Source organism: Tupaia chinensis, unplaced genomic scaffold (assembly GCF_000334495.1).
Source record: "Tupaia chinensis unplaced genomic scaffold, TupChi_1.0 Scaffold143906_1, whole genome shotgun sequence".
Classification (NCBI taxonomy): domain Eukaryota; kingdom Metazoa; phylum Chordata; class Mammalia; order Scandentia; family Tupaiidae; genus Tupaia; species Tupaia belangeri.
Window position 1 is genome coordinate 112,636 of NW_006203757.1, and position 16,470 is coordinate 129,105.

The 16,470-nt window shown below is 43.8% G+C and overlaps 1 protein-coding gene across 1 annotated transcript in view; it reads right to left on the reverse strand.

Annotated features, from left to right (window-relative positions):
- Window positions 1-921: 921 nt before the first annotated feature.
- Window positions 922-16,470, reverse strand: part of ERC2 (ELKS/RAB6-interacting/CAST family member 2) — a 604,303-nt gene continuing 588,754 nt past the window's right edge. Inside the window, exon 16 of the mRNA XM_027767061.1 lies at window positions 922-1,099. Within this exon, the coding sequence (XP_027622862.1) occupies window positions 922-1,099 (178 nt within the window). The remainder of the gene's footprint in view (window positions 1,100-16,470) is intronic.

Here is a 16,470-nt window from a genome sequence, read left to right on the forward strand (position 1 = left end):
TTTATAAACTCGAAAACATACTTACGCGTACTTAAACCACTACTGATATGGGGAAGCCATGAGGCGAGCGTGTGATCTAAAGGACTCTGAGCAAAAATATTTAAAGGAGGCCTCGATCCTATCACAAAAGTACGTCGCTGCGTGCAAGGAAACTTGACTGGCAGTGCAGTCGGGCTGTACAGCAAGGTGTGCACAGGAGGCGTGTCCTGTCTTTAGGGACTGCGGTTTTCTGAGAAGGAGCTTTTCAGTTTAAAACACAAGCTTCTAGATTGTGCAGCAAGACAAAAAAAACACTCTATAATACAGTGAGGCTGAAAGTATCAAAGATGCAATTCCTAGGTGATCCCCTTGAGACCAGGCACATCAGCAGATGACTGGCAGGCAGGGCAGGCAGGCTTCAGGCCCACCCCAGCACCACTCCGCTTCAGAGCCCAGGGCGGGGTCCTGTTTTCCTGGCATGCTGGACCTGTGTGCCCAAATTATTCATGTGCTGGGGTTCCTCTCACTGCCTTTCTACTCCCTCTGCCCAGCCCTAGTTTCCCTCCTGGCCACAGCACCGTCTCCGTGTCTTTGCAGAGCACTGGCCTGCCCCCCTGCAGCCCCGGTCCACGCTCTGTGCCTTACCATGTTGCACCCAGCAGTTGTATCGGTTAGACACGGCCGTGTATGGCTCCCAGCAGGCCCTCAGACAATGCCGTCTCCAACCGCCTTGGGCTCTGGCACTTCCTCTGGCTGTCCCTATTCCAGATGGAGAGGTCAGCAGCTTTGGGAGCATGGATGCTACCGGGGCTGCTGCAGGGAGGCTGCCGGACATCCCAGCTGTGGGGTCACAGTGCTTAGCCCCATGGAGAAACTTTAATTTTTCCCCCTTTTACTTCCTCCCTTCCACCCTGGCCCCTCACTCACCCCTTCAGAATAACCCTAAACTGTCGTAGAACCCTCAAGTTCCTGCAGGGCTTCACTCAGCAGTATGGCAGGGTCTGGGAGGGTAAGGGCAGGGCTGCTAAAGCTGTCTTCATGGTTGTCCTGCCACTGGGGCAGGGGTGTAGAATGACCTCCTGTCTCCAGGCTCCCTACCACACGGGCCAGCGGGCTGTTCCTAATGAATAACAAATGGGCCTCTGCGATGCATTTGCTCAGGAAGAGCTGCCATTACAAGCCCGTTTTGTTTTTGTAGCATTGTGGTAATGTATCATCTTGCTTGGCTGGATGTCATCTTCCAGAAGGTCACCAAAGGTATGTGTGCCTTTCCCCCAGAATCCCCTCCCACAAACCCAGAGCCCTCTAAACCACCTCTCCTTCAAAGGAAGATAAGGCAACATGTGGACAAACTATGGAACCAGAAAAGGCTCTGCTCGTGGTGCTGCTTATCAGCTAAAAACACTCCCCGTTCTGGAAGAGAAATTCTGCAAAAGATGGACATCTTTATCGCAGAGAGAAGACAGGCTATGGGAGCTGCTAGGGATGGCACCGGGCTTTCAAAACTGATTACAGGGGCTGGGGGGGAAGGTTAGTTGTAAACTAAAAAGTCGGATCTCGATTCACAGAGTATAAAATGTGTGTGTGTGTGTGTGTGTGTGTTTTCCAAGCCTACTACTATTCATCTTCATTTCACAGATATTTAAAGCATGTATTATGTTGCTATGGACAATTAGCCTTTTATCCAATTTTGCTTGAGAGTTTAACTCTCCCACCCGAAGGTTTTAATTATACCCTCAGCCCCATACTCAGGCCTCGGTTCCTGCAGCTGGAAATCTGCCCCAGTGATGTTATAACCTTGTTAATGTAACAAAAGAGGAGTTTACTTAAAACTGGACTGACTATGGACTTAAGCCAAATTTACTTGAAAGAGGAAAGAGTCTGTCAAAAATCCTATAGTAAACACGGCAAAGCGGTTCTTTCATAGCCTTCCCTTAATTCATAGCGACAAGCAATTTACATGTAAGTGGATTCATATGCTCCAAGAGGCTGCCTCTCCAAGCTGGGGCGACGTATGTTCTCCAACCCCCCCCACCCCCCCACCCCTGCCAGCCCTTCTCCTCTCCTTTTTCTTTTCTTTCTTCCCTTTTAATTTTTATGTGTGTGTGTGTGTGTGTGTGTGTGTGTGTGCCTTTTTTGGTATGTGGTGCGGCGTGTTCTCCTGAGTGAAACAGCATAAATCCGCAATGTTTTAATCGCCCCAAAGCATAATTAGGACCTTCTAAACATTTACCAATCCAGTCATTCTAAATAAAGGCACCCGAAATTTCAGAGAGCCACTCTCAGACCTGAGTGTTGTCCTGTCAAATCCGCACGGTATATCCTGGTGAAGCCTGTTAAGAAAGTTTGAAAAATTCCCCTACTAATGAGCTAAGAACTGTGAGCTCTAAGCGGGAGTTGCTGATCAAATACCAAAGCCCGTGTTTTTCTCTGTTGCCAAAATCCTGCAGGGCTCCTTACCTTCCACTGTTAATTAGATTACCTTTTTTAATTCACACACTAACAAAAAGCATGCATGAGACTAAACACAACATGACAACGAGGAAGGGCTTGAAGGGAGAGCCTTCTCAGAAAACAGTAAAGCAAAATCGCCTTCTTAATATCACTGGATAAAGGGCAGGGCGTACGAGGAGATGCTGCAGGTAATTTCAGTCTGCAAAGGGAGAAATCCCAAACATTTTAGAAGCCATAAAACAAAACAAAACAAAAACAAACAAACAAAAAAAACCATCAATCTCCCCCAAGTGAAAAAACCAGGCAGAGGTTTGCTTTAGCTCCGTTATTTTCAACTGTGCGTGCTCGTTGACAAAACCCAACCACAGCAAACAACTGGCCGGCGCTCAAGTTTCTTTCATGCACACTGAAAGCTTAATTAGTTCTAACTAGATCAAAAGTTGTTTTCCCCGTTTGGCATGTATCTCTGCCATTTCTGTGCTATTTGGAAGCTGCTAGACATCAAAGGCAGATCCATCATTCCTGGGAAGCCTCCGTTCCTTGGAGGCGATTCCCATCAACCTCTCCTTCCACACGACAGGATCTCACAGCAGCCGGGGGCCACTCTGGCAGGAGCTGGTGTCACCCTAAGATTTGAACTCAGATCATTCTCACTCCGGGGGAATACCCAGCATCGAGTGACCTAAATGCCCCTGAGAATGCCCCTAGATGACCTCAAACCAACCACTGCTTATAGAATCATGTCAAATCCGAGACACAAAACCCACAGAAAACACTACCATTGAGAGGATACAGAAGTTAGCATTTATTGTCTTTTAATGATCTATTTATTTGGATTGCCAGTAGAGGCACAAGTACGCTTCCCAGAGACAGAGAAAGTATTCCCCAACAGCCTGGCCACACCATAATCCTCTCTCATCCACTTCGCCATCCCATCAGGATTTTGGACATGCGCGCGCATACACACACACACACACACACACACACACACACACACACCTGGCTTGTTCCCAAACTGCCAGGGCTGGGATTCAAACTGCGGTTGACCATGTGAGATCCAGCTTTCCACGCACAGCACTTAAGCACTACGCCATGGGGCAGGTCTACAACTTAGCATTACTTAGAACTTTAATGTTATCCTAATTTTTTATAGTTTTACTTTTGCTCTCTCTTTTAAAAAAAAAAATTGGGGGCCTTTTTTGCTACTCAATATCTTTGATTCTTAAGTTTTGAACTGGGTTAATGAATTACTAGGCAAACCAACTACCCACAGAAAGTCTTCTGGTTATAACAGAGCTTAGCAGTTATACAGGCCTGGGTCTTGGCATCAGATGGCAAGAGGGAGCATCTGGGCCTCTCTCTAGTAAATGTGTATCTTAGCCTCTCTGAGCCTCGCTTTCCCTCTCTGTAACCTGGAGAGAAAAACATCTCTTTTATCAGGTTGCTAGAGGCATTTAATTGTAACACACTGAACCCTCTACCTATGATCGATAGGCTGAACTGGTCAAAAAGACATGCTCAGCTGGTGGCAGACACTAATCCAAGTAATTGCAACTGCTTCTAGAGGATATAACTGCAGTGTTTCCTGGTCTGCTCTTGTACCTACAATAGGTGACCTTGTTTAAACTCCATTTTTCATTATAGCGTGGCAAGGACTGACTTAGGAGTTGTTTACGTAGATTACATTTTTCTCTGGCAAGCTCTGTGGGCTCCACAATTTGTTGCTCCTTCATCTACTCAGAGTCCCTGGTACCTGAGAGAAGTCATGTTACCCACTTCAAATCAATGACATAGACAAGGGGTCTTGGAAGCAAGAGGATGCCCATTCTCAAATTAAAAAAAAAAAAAAAAAAGGGATGTCATTTCTAAGGGATGAAATCATTCGACATTTACTATTCTTTCTGTCAGAACACAGATGTGATGTCTGGAGCTGTGGCAACAATTTTGCAACATGAAAATAAAAGCTGTCCATGACAGGATAAAATAAAACAAGATGACAATACAAGTTGAGTATCTCTTATCCAAAAAGATTGGGACCAAAAGTGTTTGAGATTTTGTATTTTTTCAGACTTTGAAATATTTTCATATACATAATGAAGTATTTTGGAGATGGGACCTAAGTCTACATACAAAATTCATTTATGTTTCATAAATACCATATATATATATGGTATATATATATATATATATACCATATATATACCATGTATATATATATATATATATATACACACACACACACACACACATAGCCTGAAGGTAATTTCAAATGTTTTTATACTGTAGGAATGTTTTAGATTTCTTTTTTCTTTCTCTCTCTCATTCATATTCATTCATTTTTTCTCTCTCTGTCTCTCTGTCTCTCTCTCTCTCTCTTTCTCTCTTTTTAAAGACAGGGTTTCACCGTGTCCTGATTCCCCGGCCTCAGCCTTCCAAGTGGCTGGGACCAAAGGAGTGTGCCACAACCTGGGTCTTTCATACAGGAGCTCATTATGTCACTCAAGCCGGCTGCAAACTTTCATTCATTCTCCTTCATCCTTCTGAGTTACTGAGATTATAGGCACATCCCAGCACACCCAGCCTTGCATCACACCAAAGTTTGCTCAGGCCTTCCCCACGGTCTCAGTGCCTGAAACATAGCACCTGGGCAGTGTGTGCCATTGCAGCTGTGCCACACGCTGCCAGGTTCTCACTGCTGCCCATCACGTGAGGTCAGGTGGGACTTTCTGCTTGTAGCATCATGTCAACACTCAAAATGTTTTGGATTTTGGAGTGTTTTGTTTTAGAGTTTAGATTTTTAGATTACAGATGCTCAATCTGTACTAAGATACCCTATACCTTCTGGACTGCCCACCTCCAGACTTAGTTATGTTGTAGGAAAACATATTATTCTAGTTACTGGGTTTTCTTTTAGGGAGGGCAAGCATAATCCAATACCTTCTCTGATTTCTCTTTGGCCTAGATGTGGCTACTGAGAAGAGGATTTCTGGACACCCTGCAGATTTACCTGGAGGCCAGCAGGTGGCATAGTGGTTGAGGCACTGGACTCCCACATGGCTGACCACAGTTCAAGTCCTGGACCTAGAGGCTTGCTTATTCACTTTCTCTGTCTCTCTCTGGTAAGCACATGAGCCCTGTTGCAAACTAAAAAAATGAATAAATTTAAAAAACAAGGGGCTGGCAGGTGGTGTGGTGGTTAAGGATGCTAGACTCTCACATAGCTGACCTTGGTTCAAGTCCCAGACCTGGCAGCTTGCTTTGTCACTTTCTCTCTCTCTCTCTCTCTCTCTGTTCTTTTCTGGTCAAATTAAAAATAAATAAATAAATAAAGTTAGATAAAATAATTCTTAAGAAAAAAGAAACATTAAAAAAATTTTAAATACACTTTAAAACTGATAAAATTAAAAATAAATCATTCTTTAAAAGAAAAAAAAAAGGATGGCAGCTTGAGTAGAATGTCTGCTCCCAAACTCCTCATACTTCTCCATCCAGCAGCCCCACCACATGCTGCGAGATCACACAACACAATCACTAAATTGTGGTTTTATCACTGTCTGCGCTATTTGGGTTTCCCTTGGGTTCCAAAATATTATGTTTAAAAATCTCCATACTTGCTCTTGGTTGCGTTCCAAAAAGCAAAGAGATTATTGGAGAATGTGCGCCTTCCTAAGGAGCCCTGACGGAGTACATCTTGAAGTGGGCACATTAAACGGGGGTCCTTTAAGCCCACTGCTTCCCATTTTCCCATTAGAGCCTCCCTCCTTTGGCACCTCAGGATTCGACTTAAATTACCCTCTTAGTCAGGATTAGAGGAGTAAAGGAGACCACAACGTTCTGACCCGGACAGTTGAAATTGTCAGCGCCAGGAGACTGACACCCCTCCCTCCCTGCTAATCCCACACTGTGGGGCAGGGTCTCAATTTTGGAGAAATCCGAATGCTTCTGCACTTAGTCGATCTGCAGGCGATTCAGGGAGATTCAGTTCTGAGCAAGTGAAGCACTTGTGTGTTTTGGATATCTCTGCTTGCTCCATGCCAGGGCCTCCATATTTTGATAAAGTGATGACAAGATGAACACAGAGGACAAAAAGCACGAGAAGAAAACACTCTAGGAACATGGGGAAAACTAGGAGCTGCTAGAATTTAGTTTGTACATGAGAGAAGGACTGTAATTCCATAATGCAGTTTTCAAAATAGAGATGAGAGAGGCCAGATTGGCTTTCTTCCTTTTTCAAGGAAACTGAAACAGACTAAGGCCATTTTGAATGGTCTCCTTCCTGATACTGTGCAAAAAAGTACACGGAAAAGAACTTTAAGCACCTTTCTGCTTGTGGCAGCACTGTCAACTAGCAATACAACACACACAGGCCAGCAGATGGTATGGTGGTGAAGGCATTGGATCCCACATGGTCAACTCCATGGTTCAAGTCCTAGACCCAGTGGGTGTGTGTGCGTGTGTGCCCAAAATCCTGAGAGGAAAATGGAGGAGAAGGGATTGTGGCATGTGATTTCTCACTTTCCTTCTCTGTCTCTCTGTTTCTCTCCTGTAAGTGCATACACCCTACGGGAAAAATCTAAAATATTTTAAAAAAGAACTATTGCACATGCTAAATTTTGTATTAGCCACATTTTTAAAAAAGTAAAAAAGAAATAGGTAAAATTAACATTCATGAGGTTCTCATTTAACTCAATATATCCAAAATATTATTCACTCATGCAATTGATATAAAAATTCTTACTGAAATCACTTGCTTATATTAAATCCTTTTTTTTATATTAAGCTTTCAAAATCAGGTATTCTATGCAATACACTCATACCATACCTCAATTCAGACTAGCTGTATTTCAAATATTCAGTAGCCAAAAAACTTGGCAGCATTGGAGAGTAGTATTTATGCTCACTAGTAAAATGCACGCATGCACACAGACACACACACACACAGACACACACATACACATGGAGTTAGGGTGCACAGGCTGTCGTAACTGTCATAACTGCAGAATAATCCGTATGCCTTTCTACTCCTCCGACCCATCCTATACACTGAGTAAAAGGGGAGAGGGATATAAATGAGCAACAAGCTTAATCCAGAAGTAACTGCTGCTATTCAATCACTTTAACCTATACACTCAACCTCACACTGGAACCAAAAGTTTTCCGGAGAGAGGTCATTATGAGATTGTGAACTCCTACTCAATCTTTAGACCCGGTTTTAATATCACCCCCAAAACCCTCCCCACCTCACGGGCCAAAGGAATTTCTCTCTCATGTCTCTGGAACCATGCTCATTTGGCTCTGCCATGATATGATACCTTACCTGCTCCTCCTCTCTCCTGTACTACTAACCACGTGTACATTTCTACATATTAGAGATGAATTGACTTGGGGCCAGAAGGTGGTATAGTGGTCAAGGTGCTGGACTCCCACATGGCTGACTGTGGTTCAAGTCCCAGACCCAAAGGCTTGAAACGTGCTGGGCACGCGTGCCTAAAATCCTAAGAGGACAACAGAGGAAAAGAGATTGCAGCATGGCCATCCCCCTTGAGGGGTGATTACTTGTTTTCTGTCTCTCTGTCTCTCTCTTGTCTCTCTGGTGAGTGCATGTGTCCTATAGCAAAAATCTCTTGAATTAAAAAAGAGATGAATTTACTGGCCCTTTAAATGATGAAACATCCACACCTTTAGGGCTCATCGGAAGCACAGGTACAAACACACACGTGCAGTCCATTCCTGCATCTGTAACAGGCAGTCTTGCTCTGCAGATGGGGTGAACTGGTCAGAGCATAACCTGTGTCTAAGGGGCAGTGATGTCTGCTGGATTCCTGCAATCTGTTTGTTGGCTGGGTTGATGAACCTTTGAGCCTGCGGGTGATCAGTTCTCCTCTGGGTGCCACAGAGACTAAGGCTAGTGGTGCAAAGAAAGCTCCAGGAGACAAGGGAGTAATTCAGTCCGCTTCCAAACACACACACACACACACACACACACACACACACACACATACACACACACAGTGGGACTGGCTGGAATGGAAGCCTGCTCTCTTTCCTTCTCAGCTGGTTTGGAGAGCCCTCGTTCTGTGCACTTCAACATCAGAGGCCAAAGCCTTCCTGGTCCTCCACTGGCTATGGCTCAATAAAAACACCATCTCATTCCATAATTTCGATCATTATTATTTCCTCAGTTAATAAAACTTAAAGAGAGCATGTTTTCAGAGATGCTAAGGGGCAGACGCCCACTTTGGCTGAGGTCAACCTTGGCACAAGACAACGATTCTTTCCTGAGGTTTTATATTCTTTGAAAAAATTGTTGTATTATTGCAAATATTAAAATAATAAAACGTTAGACTGTGCAGTGGAAAGTGGTTCAAGCGCACTGCCCCAGATTTTTTCATGTATACACGTTTAGCTGCGTTAAAAGGCTTAACTCCAAACCAGAATTTCAAAAAGTATTTTCCAAGCTCAGTATCTCCCTGAAAAATTCCAGACCAGTTCTGGGCGCCTCTTTTATTGTGTATCTTATTATTTTTTTAAATCCTTTTTTATTATAAACATATAAATTATTTCTAATACTATCATGAAGGCAGGGTAATGCCAAAAAATTTCATATCCAGCCATAGTTGACTGATGTGGATATAAACAATGTTGCTATACTTTGTGGAGACTATATCTCTAATGGCAGCTTGGGAAACACGACCTGGGTGAGTAGCCAGCTTTCGACAGCCACATGTCAAGAAGAATGAGAAAATGGTTGAAAAAAAGGAGTTGTAATCCTGCTTGGAGGAGAACCTACTTGTTTTAAGGCAAGGATAAGGTTAGAAGTAAGTATGTTGTAGATGAGCAACTATTATTGCATACTTATGGGAAGACATTTTGGAACCTCCTTTCAATGCCCCCATGTAAACAAATGGTCACGTTCAGTAGAACTCTCCAGAGCTGTTTTATGCAAGAGCTCATATGCTCAATCATTAAATTCTTTTGACCGACAGTTTGAATATTGTCCCTTACAAAACACTCCTTCTGTCCCCCTCCTCTACCTCAGCCACTCCTTTCACTGCTCAGGGCTCAGCTGAAGTGTCCTTCCCTCGTAGAAGCTTCTCTCAACCCATGCTTCCTTCCAATTTGCAACAGATGCCCATGACACTGATGAATTACCTTATTAGAGTACTTCCTCCTTATATAGTAACTCCCAGCTTATCCTACCTACTCCCTTATTAGCGCATGGACTCTACTAGGGATGGACCACTCACCACGGCCAGATACCGAGCCCCTCATGGCTATCTGTGGAATGCACGGAGAAAAGACGCACAGAATACCCAAAGGACATGGATCCTTAGGACCTGTCACAGACGAGGAGGAAGAGCTGGGCACTTTGACATGGAGGTTAGAAAACTGTGCAGAGTAGAGGATATCGGGAAGAGGAGAAGACAGAGAAATGCCTTAAATAGTCAAGAGCTGCAAAGGACTAAATACTTCAGGGGCCACAAAATGTAAAAGAACCAAAGGGCAAATAGGTGAAGGGATAAAGAAAATCATTGACTTTATTTTTTGTTAGTTTGTTTTTAGTTTGCTATAGGGCAAGTTCGCTCACTGGAGAGAGAGAGAGAGAAAGAAAGAAAGCACCCCCCCCCCAGGAGAATGGGCACATTGCAATCCTTTCTCCTCCATTCTCCTTTTGGGATGTTTGGGCATGCATGCACATGTAACCAGCATGTTTTTCAAGCCACCAGGTCCAGGACTCAAACTGTGCAGTTGGCCATGTGGGATCCAGCTGCCTTAACTATCACACCACTAGCTGGCCCCCAAAAAGTGATTATAGTACAGCAAAAAGGCAAACTTTTTAAAAGACAGAGTTCCCTGAAGAATAAATTCATTTCCTGATAACACTGATGAATAATAGATTTATTAAGGCTGCTATGTAGCAGATCTGGGCTTTATATATACTAACTTACATATATATATAAGAACCTCACAGGGAGGTGATTATATTTACACACTTGGCCACTGTTACAGAGTGAACAGAGTTAAGTGTAGGGCCGAGATTCAAACTCACGTCATCCTCTCTTATAAACCCTGGTACCCTTGGGCTAATGCACCCCTCACTCCCAGGGCCCTGGCAGAGGCATGAGGCTCCTTCCCAGAGATGCTGTCAGGAATTAAGGGGCACCACAGATGAGATTACAAGTTAGACACTGTGAATCACTGTGAGTGTCCATGACGACCCTTAACTGTCACCACTCAGTCTTACTTTGTTCAAAGCCAACTATCAACTAAAATGTGGTAGATATAAAGTCTGTTTTGGCGAGAATCTAGCTTTTGCATTTCTCATCCCTACTGGGACACTTGTCCCCAGCTTCTTCTGCAGCCAGGGCTAGAATACTGCTCAGGTCCTGACCCCAGCTGCTATGCTTTGCTAAGTCATTTCCCTCCAGAGCAACCAGATTCTGAAAGTCAATTCCAAACCAAAAATCTGGCTCAACCCAGTGATATCCCCTGGTCACCTAACTGCAGGATGTTTGGAGGCGGAGACCATCCCACTGCCCCCTCCAATCACCAAAATAGTGCCAAGGTTGATGTACAATGAACATTCAAATAATCAAGTCTAGAATAAGCTCCCAGAAAGAGGGGACTGGGTCTGAGCTATGACTGAATCAGCACTTAGTGTACTGGGAGGTCCCTAGTAATTGCCCAATAAATGACACTTGAATGCAAGAACAATCCCTAATAAAATGGGGGAGTCTTGGGGAATGTGATGCTTATGTGATCCTCAACAAAATAGTGCCAGAAGCTCAGTGGTTCAGGTCAGATTTTGCCAGAGATTTGGGAGTTTCATCTCAAAGAGAGTTTAATCTCAGTTTCATTCTCGGCAGGAAAGTTACTACTAATCCAGATCCAAGAGCCCTTCTGTATAGAAGAGGTGGCCAATCAGTTCACATTCACATTTTGAAAGTGGTTTGGTTCTTTCTTGAAAATTATGTATATGGTAATACCCTTGATTGGACGATCACACAATGCATTAAGGCTTGGAAAAACCATATTGTAAGTCATAAAGACATACAATTGTACAACATTTAAATGTGTATAAGAAATTATAAAATATATATTTATTATATATTTAAATTATATAATTTTAAAAAGAACAAAAGCTATTTGGAAAAGCAGTTAGCGTAATGGCTATGTTGATCGACTCCCACGTAGTCAACCGTAGTAGTTCAAGTCCTGGACCTGGCTTAAACTCACGCTGGACGTCTGTGCATGCATACCCAAGATCCCGAGAGGAGAATGGAGGAGAAGGGATTGCAATGTGGCCATCCCCCCGGGAGGTGATTTCCCGCTTTCTATCTCTCTGTCTCTCTCTGTCTTTCTGGCGAGCACATGCACCCTATAGCAAAAACCTCTCCAAAAAAAATAGAAAAAAAATAGAAAAGAAAAAAAGCTATTTGTTTCTTCAAAATCCTAAAATGTTGCGATTTAGTCAAGAAGTAGAAAAGAGATAGGACCAAGAAAAGGCCTTCATCCATTAATAATCACTAAGAGATAACAAAATTCTAGTCATGCTCTGATTATGTCAGTCTTGGGAATATTGAAACAAGAATCGAACATAATAAGAAATGTATTGAGTGATGTAAATCCTTCTGGTTTCTTCATGAAATACCACCAAAATGGTCCATTTTACCATTATATTGTAACACTAAAAACATTAAAGCTAAGCCTTTCATATTTGGGTCCCAGGGTATCTCAACTCCATAAGGAAAGGCCTTCATCAGAATTCTCCTCTATCATAAATGTTTGTAATTTGGTGTCAAAATGTTTATCTGAATAAATAATGTTTATATTAAAATATTTATGGATAATATGTTATAATGTCTGGAGTTTGCTTCAAAATAATCCAGGGATAAGGGTGGGGAAGTACGAGAGAGAATGGAAACAGGACTGGTGACAAATGGAATCACTGCTGAAGTTGAGTGGAAGAAATGCAGGGGTTTATTTATTTGTATACAGTGATATTAAAAATAAACAAATAAATAAAAACACACAGTAGTTTACCCAAGCTCATTGGGCCAACCATGAGGGAAGAAATGATTCTCACAAAAATACTCCACTCCATTCCACAGAGGCACGCACTGCCATTGATGGAAGAGAAACTACCACTTATCCATACCAGACTTAGAGTCATACTCATTGAGGAACTTGTGTGTTTCTTCCCAAGTATCTCTATAAATGCCACATGGAAGGGCAGGGTTCTCATTACTTTATATTTTATACACACACACACACACACACACACACAGTACGACTGCAGATGGAATTGCCAATTGACCAAAATTCTTTAAAATTCTCTTCCCAACTAAATATAGGCATTTGATAGATTCTCCTTTCTAAATGGGCAGTTCCCTTCACTTCAGTAGAAAGGTCTTAACAAATGAAATCCTGCAAAGGATATCTCTGGAGCTGTTTAGGAAATGGTTGCTCTAGAAAGAGAAAATGCAGGTAATGCCTAAACACCAGAGTAGACTTCAAATGGTTTGTGTTATAATCGGATGCATAGAACTTAAAAAGTTTAGGTCCTCAAGAGATGAAGATAGCTCTGAATGATGACTGTGTCAAGGCCACCCCACCAAAGACTGCTGTTTGACTGATATCGAATAGTGGAAAGGCTCCTTTCTAAAGTTTCTGAATCTACCTGATCTGGGCCCATCGTCCTCCAAAGCTGCTGGGAAGGGGCCAGTGTTAACACTCCAGTAATGCCATAAACACACTACTCAAGGCCCAGGGTATTCTGGGCAGAAGGTGGGCCGCTGGTTCTAGGTGAGAAACCATAAAGGTAGGAAGGCTAGAACTAGACCAGTTATTCTCAATCAGAGGTGACTGTTCCTTCTAGGGGACTTCTGGCAGTGTCTAGAGATATTTTTTTATGTCTCATCAAAACTGGAGGAGGGGAATTGATACTGTCATCTAATGACCAGAGCAGAGCCAGGAATATTACTAAATACAAGGCAGCCCCCCACAACAAAGCTCCCCACTAACATCCAGCTTAGTATCAGTCAGCAGCTACTGAGAAATCCTAGGCTAGAGGAATGGTTGTCACAACAATTCCTTCACATCCATGGGAAGGTAGGGATATGATCAAGGGATAGAGGACAGAGCTGGAAGAAAGAAAAGAAAAAGAAGGACACCTCCTCCACTACTCCTATAGACAATCTAACCGCAGTCTGAGACATCAGGTTTCCTATAGGTCTCGCAGTCTTCTACTTCACTCCAGTCCCACTGCCACCATCCCAGACAGAGCTCTCTCCACCGAGAAAACTGAGGCAGTTTCTCAACGAGTGTTCCCATCCATTTTCTGCACAAAAGCCATGAGCACTATGGAGTAGTGGTCAAGCAGACAGCCAGACAATAATCCTGACAGGTTCAAGTCCCATCTTTGCCATTTAACCTAAGGTTAATTACTTAGCCTCTCTGTACCTTTGTTTCCGTAAATATAAAAGGGAGATGATAATAGTATTTACCTGAGAACATCATTGGGAAGATTAAATGAGTCGATGTATATTCTTTACAAATACCTAGCACGTGTGCTGGCCCATGGTATGGTGGTTAAGGCAGCTGGATCCTGCATACCTGACTGTGTAGTTGGAGTCCCAGACCTGGCAGCTTGAGAAATCTGCTGGGTGTGTGTACCTGCATGCCCAAAATGCCAAATGAAGGGGAAAATAAAGAGATTGCAGTATGACCATTCCCCCAAGGGAGACTGCTTTCTCACTTTCCTTCTCTCTAATTTTCCTCCAGTAAAAATGCACATGCCCTCTGGAAAATTCAAAAATAAAAAATCTGGCCCATGGTAAGTACAGTGTAGTTACTTTCTATTACACTTAAATCATAAATTGAATCACGTCACTTCCATTCAGTTGGTTCCTGTTCTCCTTTAGGATGAACATCGATAATCTGACCACGGTTCCAAGGCCCTGGGTAGCCTTTTTTAAATCTCCAGACTCAGCCCATCTTGTCTTCCCTCTTGGTCTCTGTGCTTCAGTCACATGGGCCTCTGGGACCTGATAGAAGGCAGGCCAGACCTCCTGCCACAGAGCCTTTGCATGGCTAAGTCTCTCTCTTGGAATGTGCTCCCCCAGACCTCCCCACACACTCCACCACTTCATCTAATCATCTCCTACTCACCCAACACCTCATGGCCCACAGCCACCTCCTTAGGGTGTTTTGGGGACACTCTCATAGCTCTGCAGACCTCTCCTTTTTTGAACACTTATTTCAATAATAAGTGTTCTTATAATTCAGCAATAATTTTGCTTTCAGATTTATAATCCTTCAATGGGACTCTGGATTGTTAACAAGGCACTTCCATAAATATTTGTTCATTCTCTCAGGAAATAAATGACTACCTCGCATGATCTGTCCTAGGAATGAGTCGGGGACTGAACAAGGGATGGAATCAATAAGGAGAGCTTAGCTTGAACCTTGGTCTAGTGGACCACATTAGGGCAGTTGCTACGAACAGCTGTGATTGCCTTCAGTTTCCTGAAAACGGAAAGAGGTCAGAGCTGAGCTGAAAGAATGCTACCAAGGCTGGGAGACAGCTGGCTTGTACTCTGGCCCGGGACCCTTTAGAATGCTCTTTTCTTCCATATCAAGAACCTTTCTTTCAGTCAAATCACCTTTCTCCAGCCTAGAGAATAAGGGGGGCAGGGTGTGGAAGGGGTGTGAATATTTTTACTGGTTAGTAGCAGGAGCAGGGGGCTGTTTTCATGAGTCCCAAGTGAAGCTGACTCTGGGGACCTCAGCCCAGGGCCTTTCTTTTTCTTAAGTTTATTTCTTTCATGAGCAAGACAGACAAAAGACTGGGAGACAGCATCCCCAGCAGGGTCTTCACACCACACTCCACCTCCAGCCTCAGGCAGACCCAGATTATGGGCACGTGGGTGCCCAGCCTACTCAGGGAGGTGTCTAGACATGAACCTGGAACCTTCCCATGTGGGTCAGCCTCACAGAGGGTGACATTTCACTGCTGTGACTCCAGGCAGCCCAAGCCCCACGTCTTTCTGAGGTGAGGGCAGCAGCAGTCATTCACGATGAAGGGTCATTTGAAAGCCATTTGTTTTTAGAAAACCACAGAATGGCAGTTTTGTTTCAGTGTTTTGACTTTAGCATCAAGCAATCTGCTTCTTTTTCCAAAATTACTTACTATGGGAAATGTAAACATTCTCCAGCAACACTTTCTTCAATCGGTCTAACAAATCTTACATATCTGGCCACAGCACCACGGCCTTCCCCACTGTACTGGCCTGGGTTCTGAAGGAAACAGATCACCACAGATGGTTCCAATGAGGAGACTTCCATGAATGGGCTACAGAAGGAAGAGTGTTAATAAAACAAAGGGTCTAGCATCAGTGGGCAGCCATTACCACACCTCAGGCTTGAGAGGCAAAGGGAGAAATGAGTTAATCCCAGTGACAGCAGGAGCCATGGATGGGCACTAAAGAGAGGGAGCTCTAGTCACAGACTCTACTGCCAGCAACAGGGCCCCAAGGCAAGGAGGGAACAGGGAAAACCTTCTAGCCTTGTTTTCCTCCCACCTCCTACCTCTTGCTGTGCTTTTATTAGCCCAGACCTCACAGGAGTCCATCAGCGAGGGGACCCCAAGGGTACTGCCCGCAAGGCTCAGCTCCTCAGAGCAAAATCCCCGAGCCTGCCCAGTTCCATTGTGCCTTTCAATAAAAAATGAGTTGCCAAGTGCCTTGGAATTACATGGAAGGGCACCAGTTGCCAAGTGCCTTGGAATTACATGGAAGGAAACACTTTCCAAGAAAACTTCCAGAGGCAGAGCCAAGAGGAGAAAGACGCTCCAAGCTCAGGACTCAGTGGAGTGAATCTACAGACACCATCTCAAAACAGAGCAGAAAGGCAGCTCTATCATTGTTATCACCACAGAGTGCTGGCACTAGCTGCAGTGTGCTCTGCAAATCTCTTCAAATAATGAAGCATCAGATGTGAGGTAGTAACAGATCCTCAAAGTTGGTCTCGGCCTCC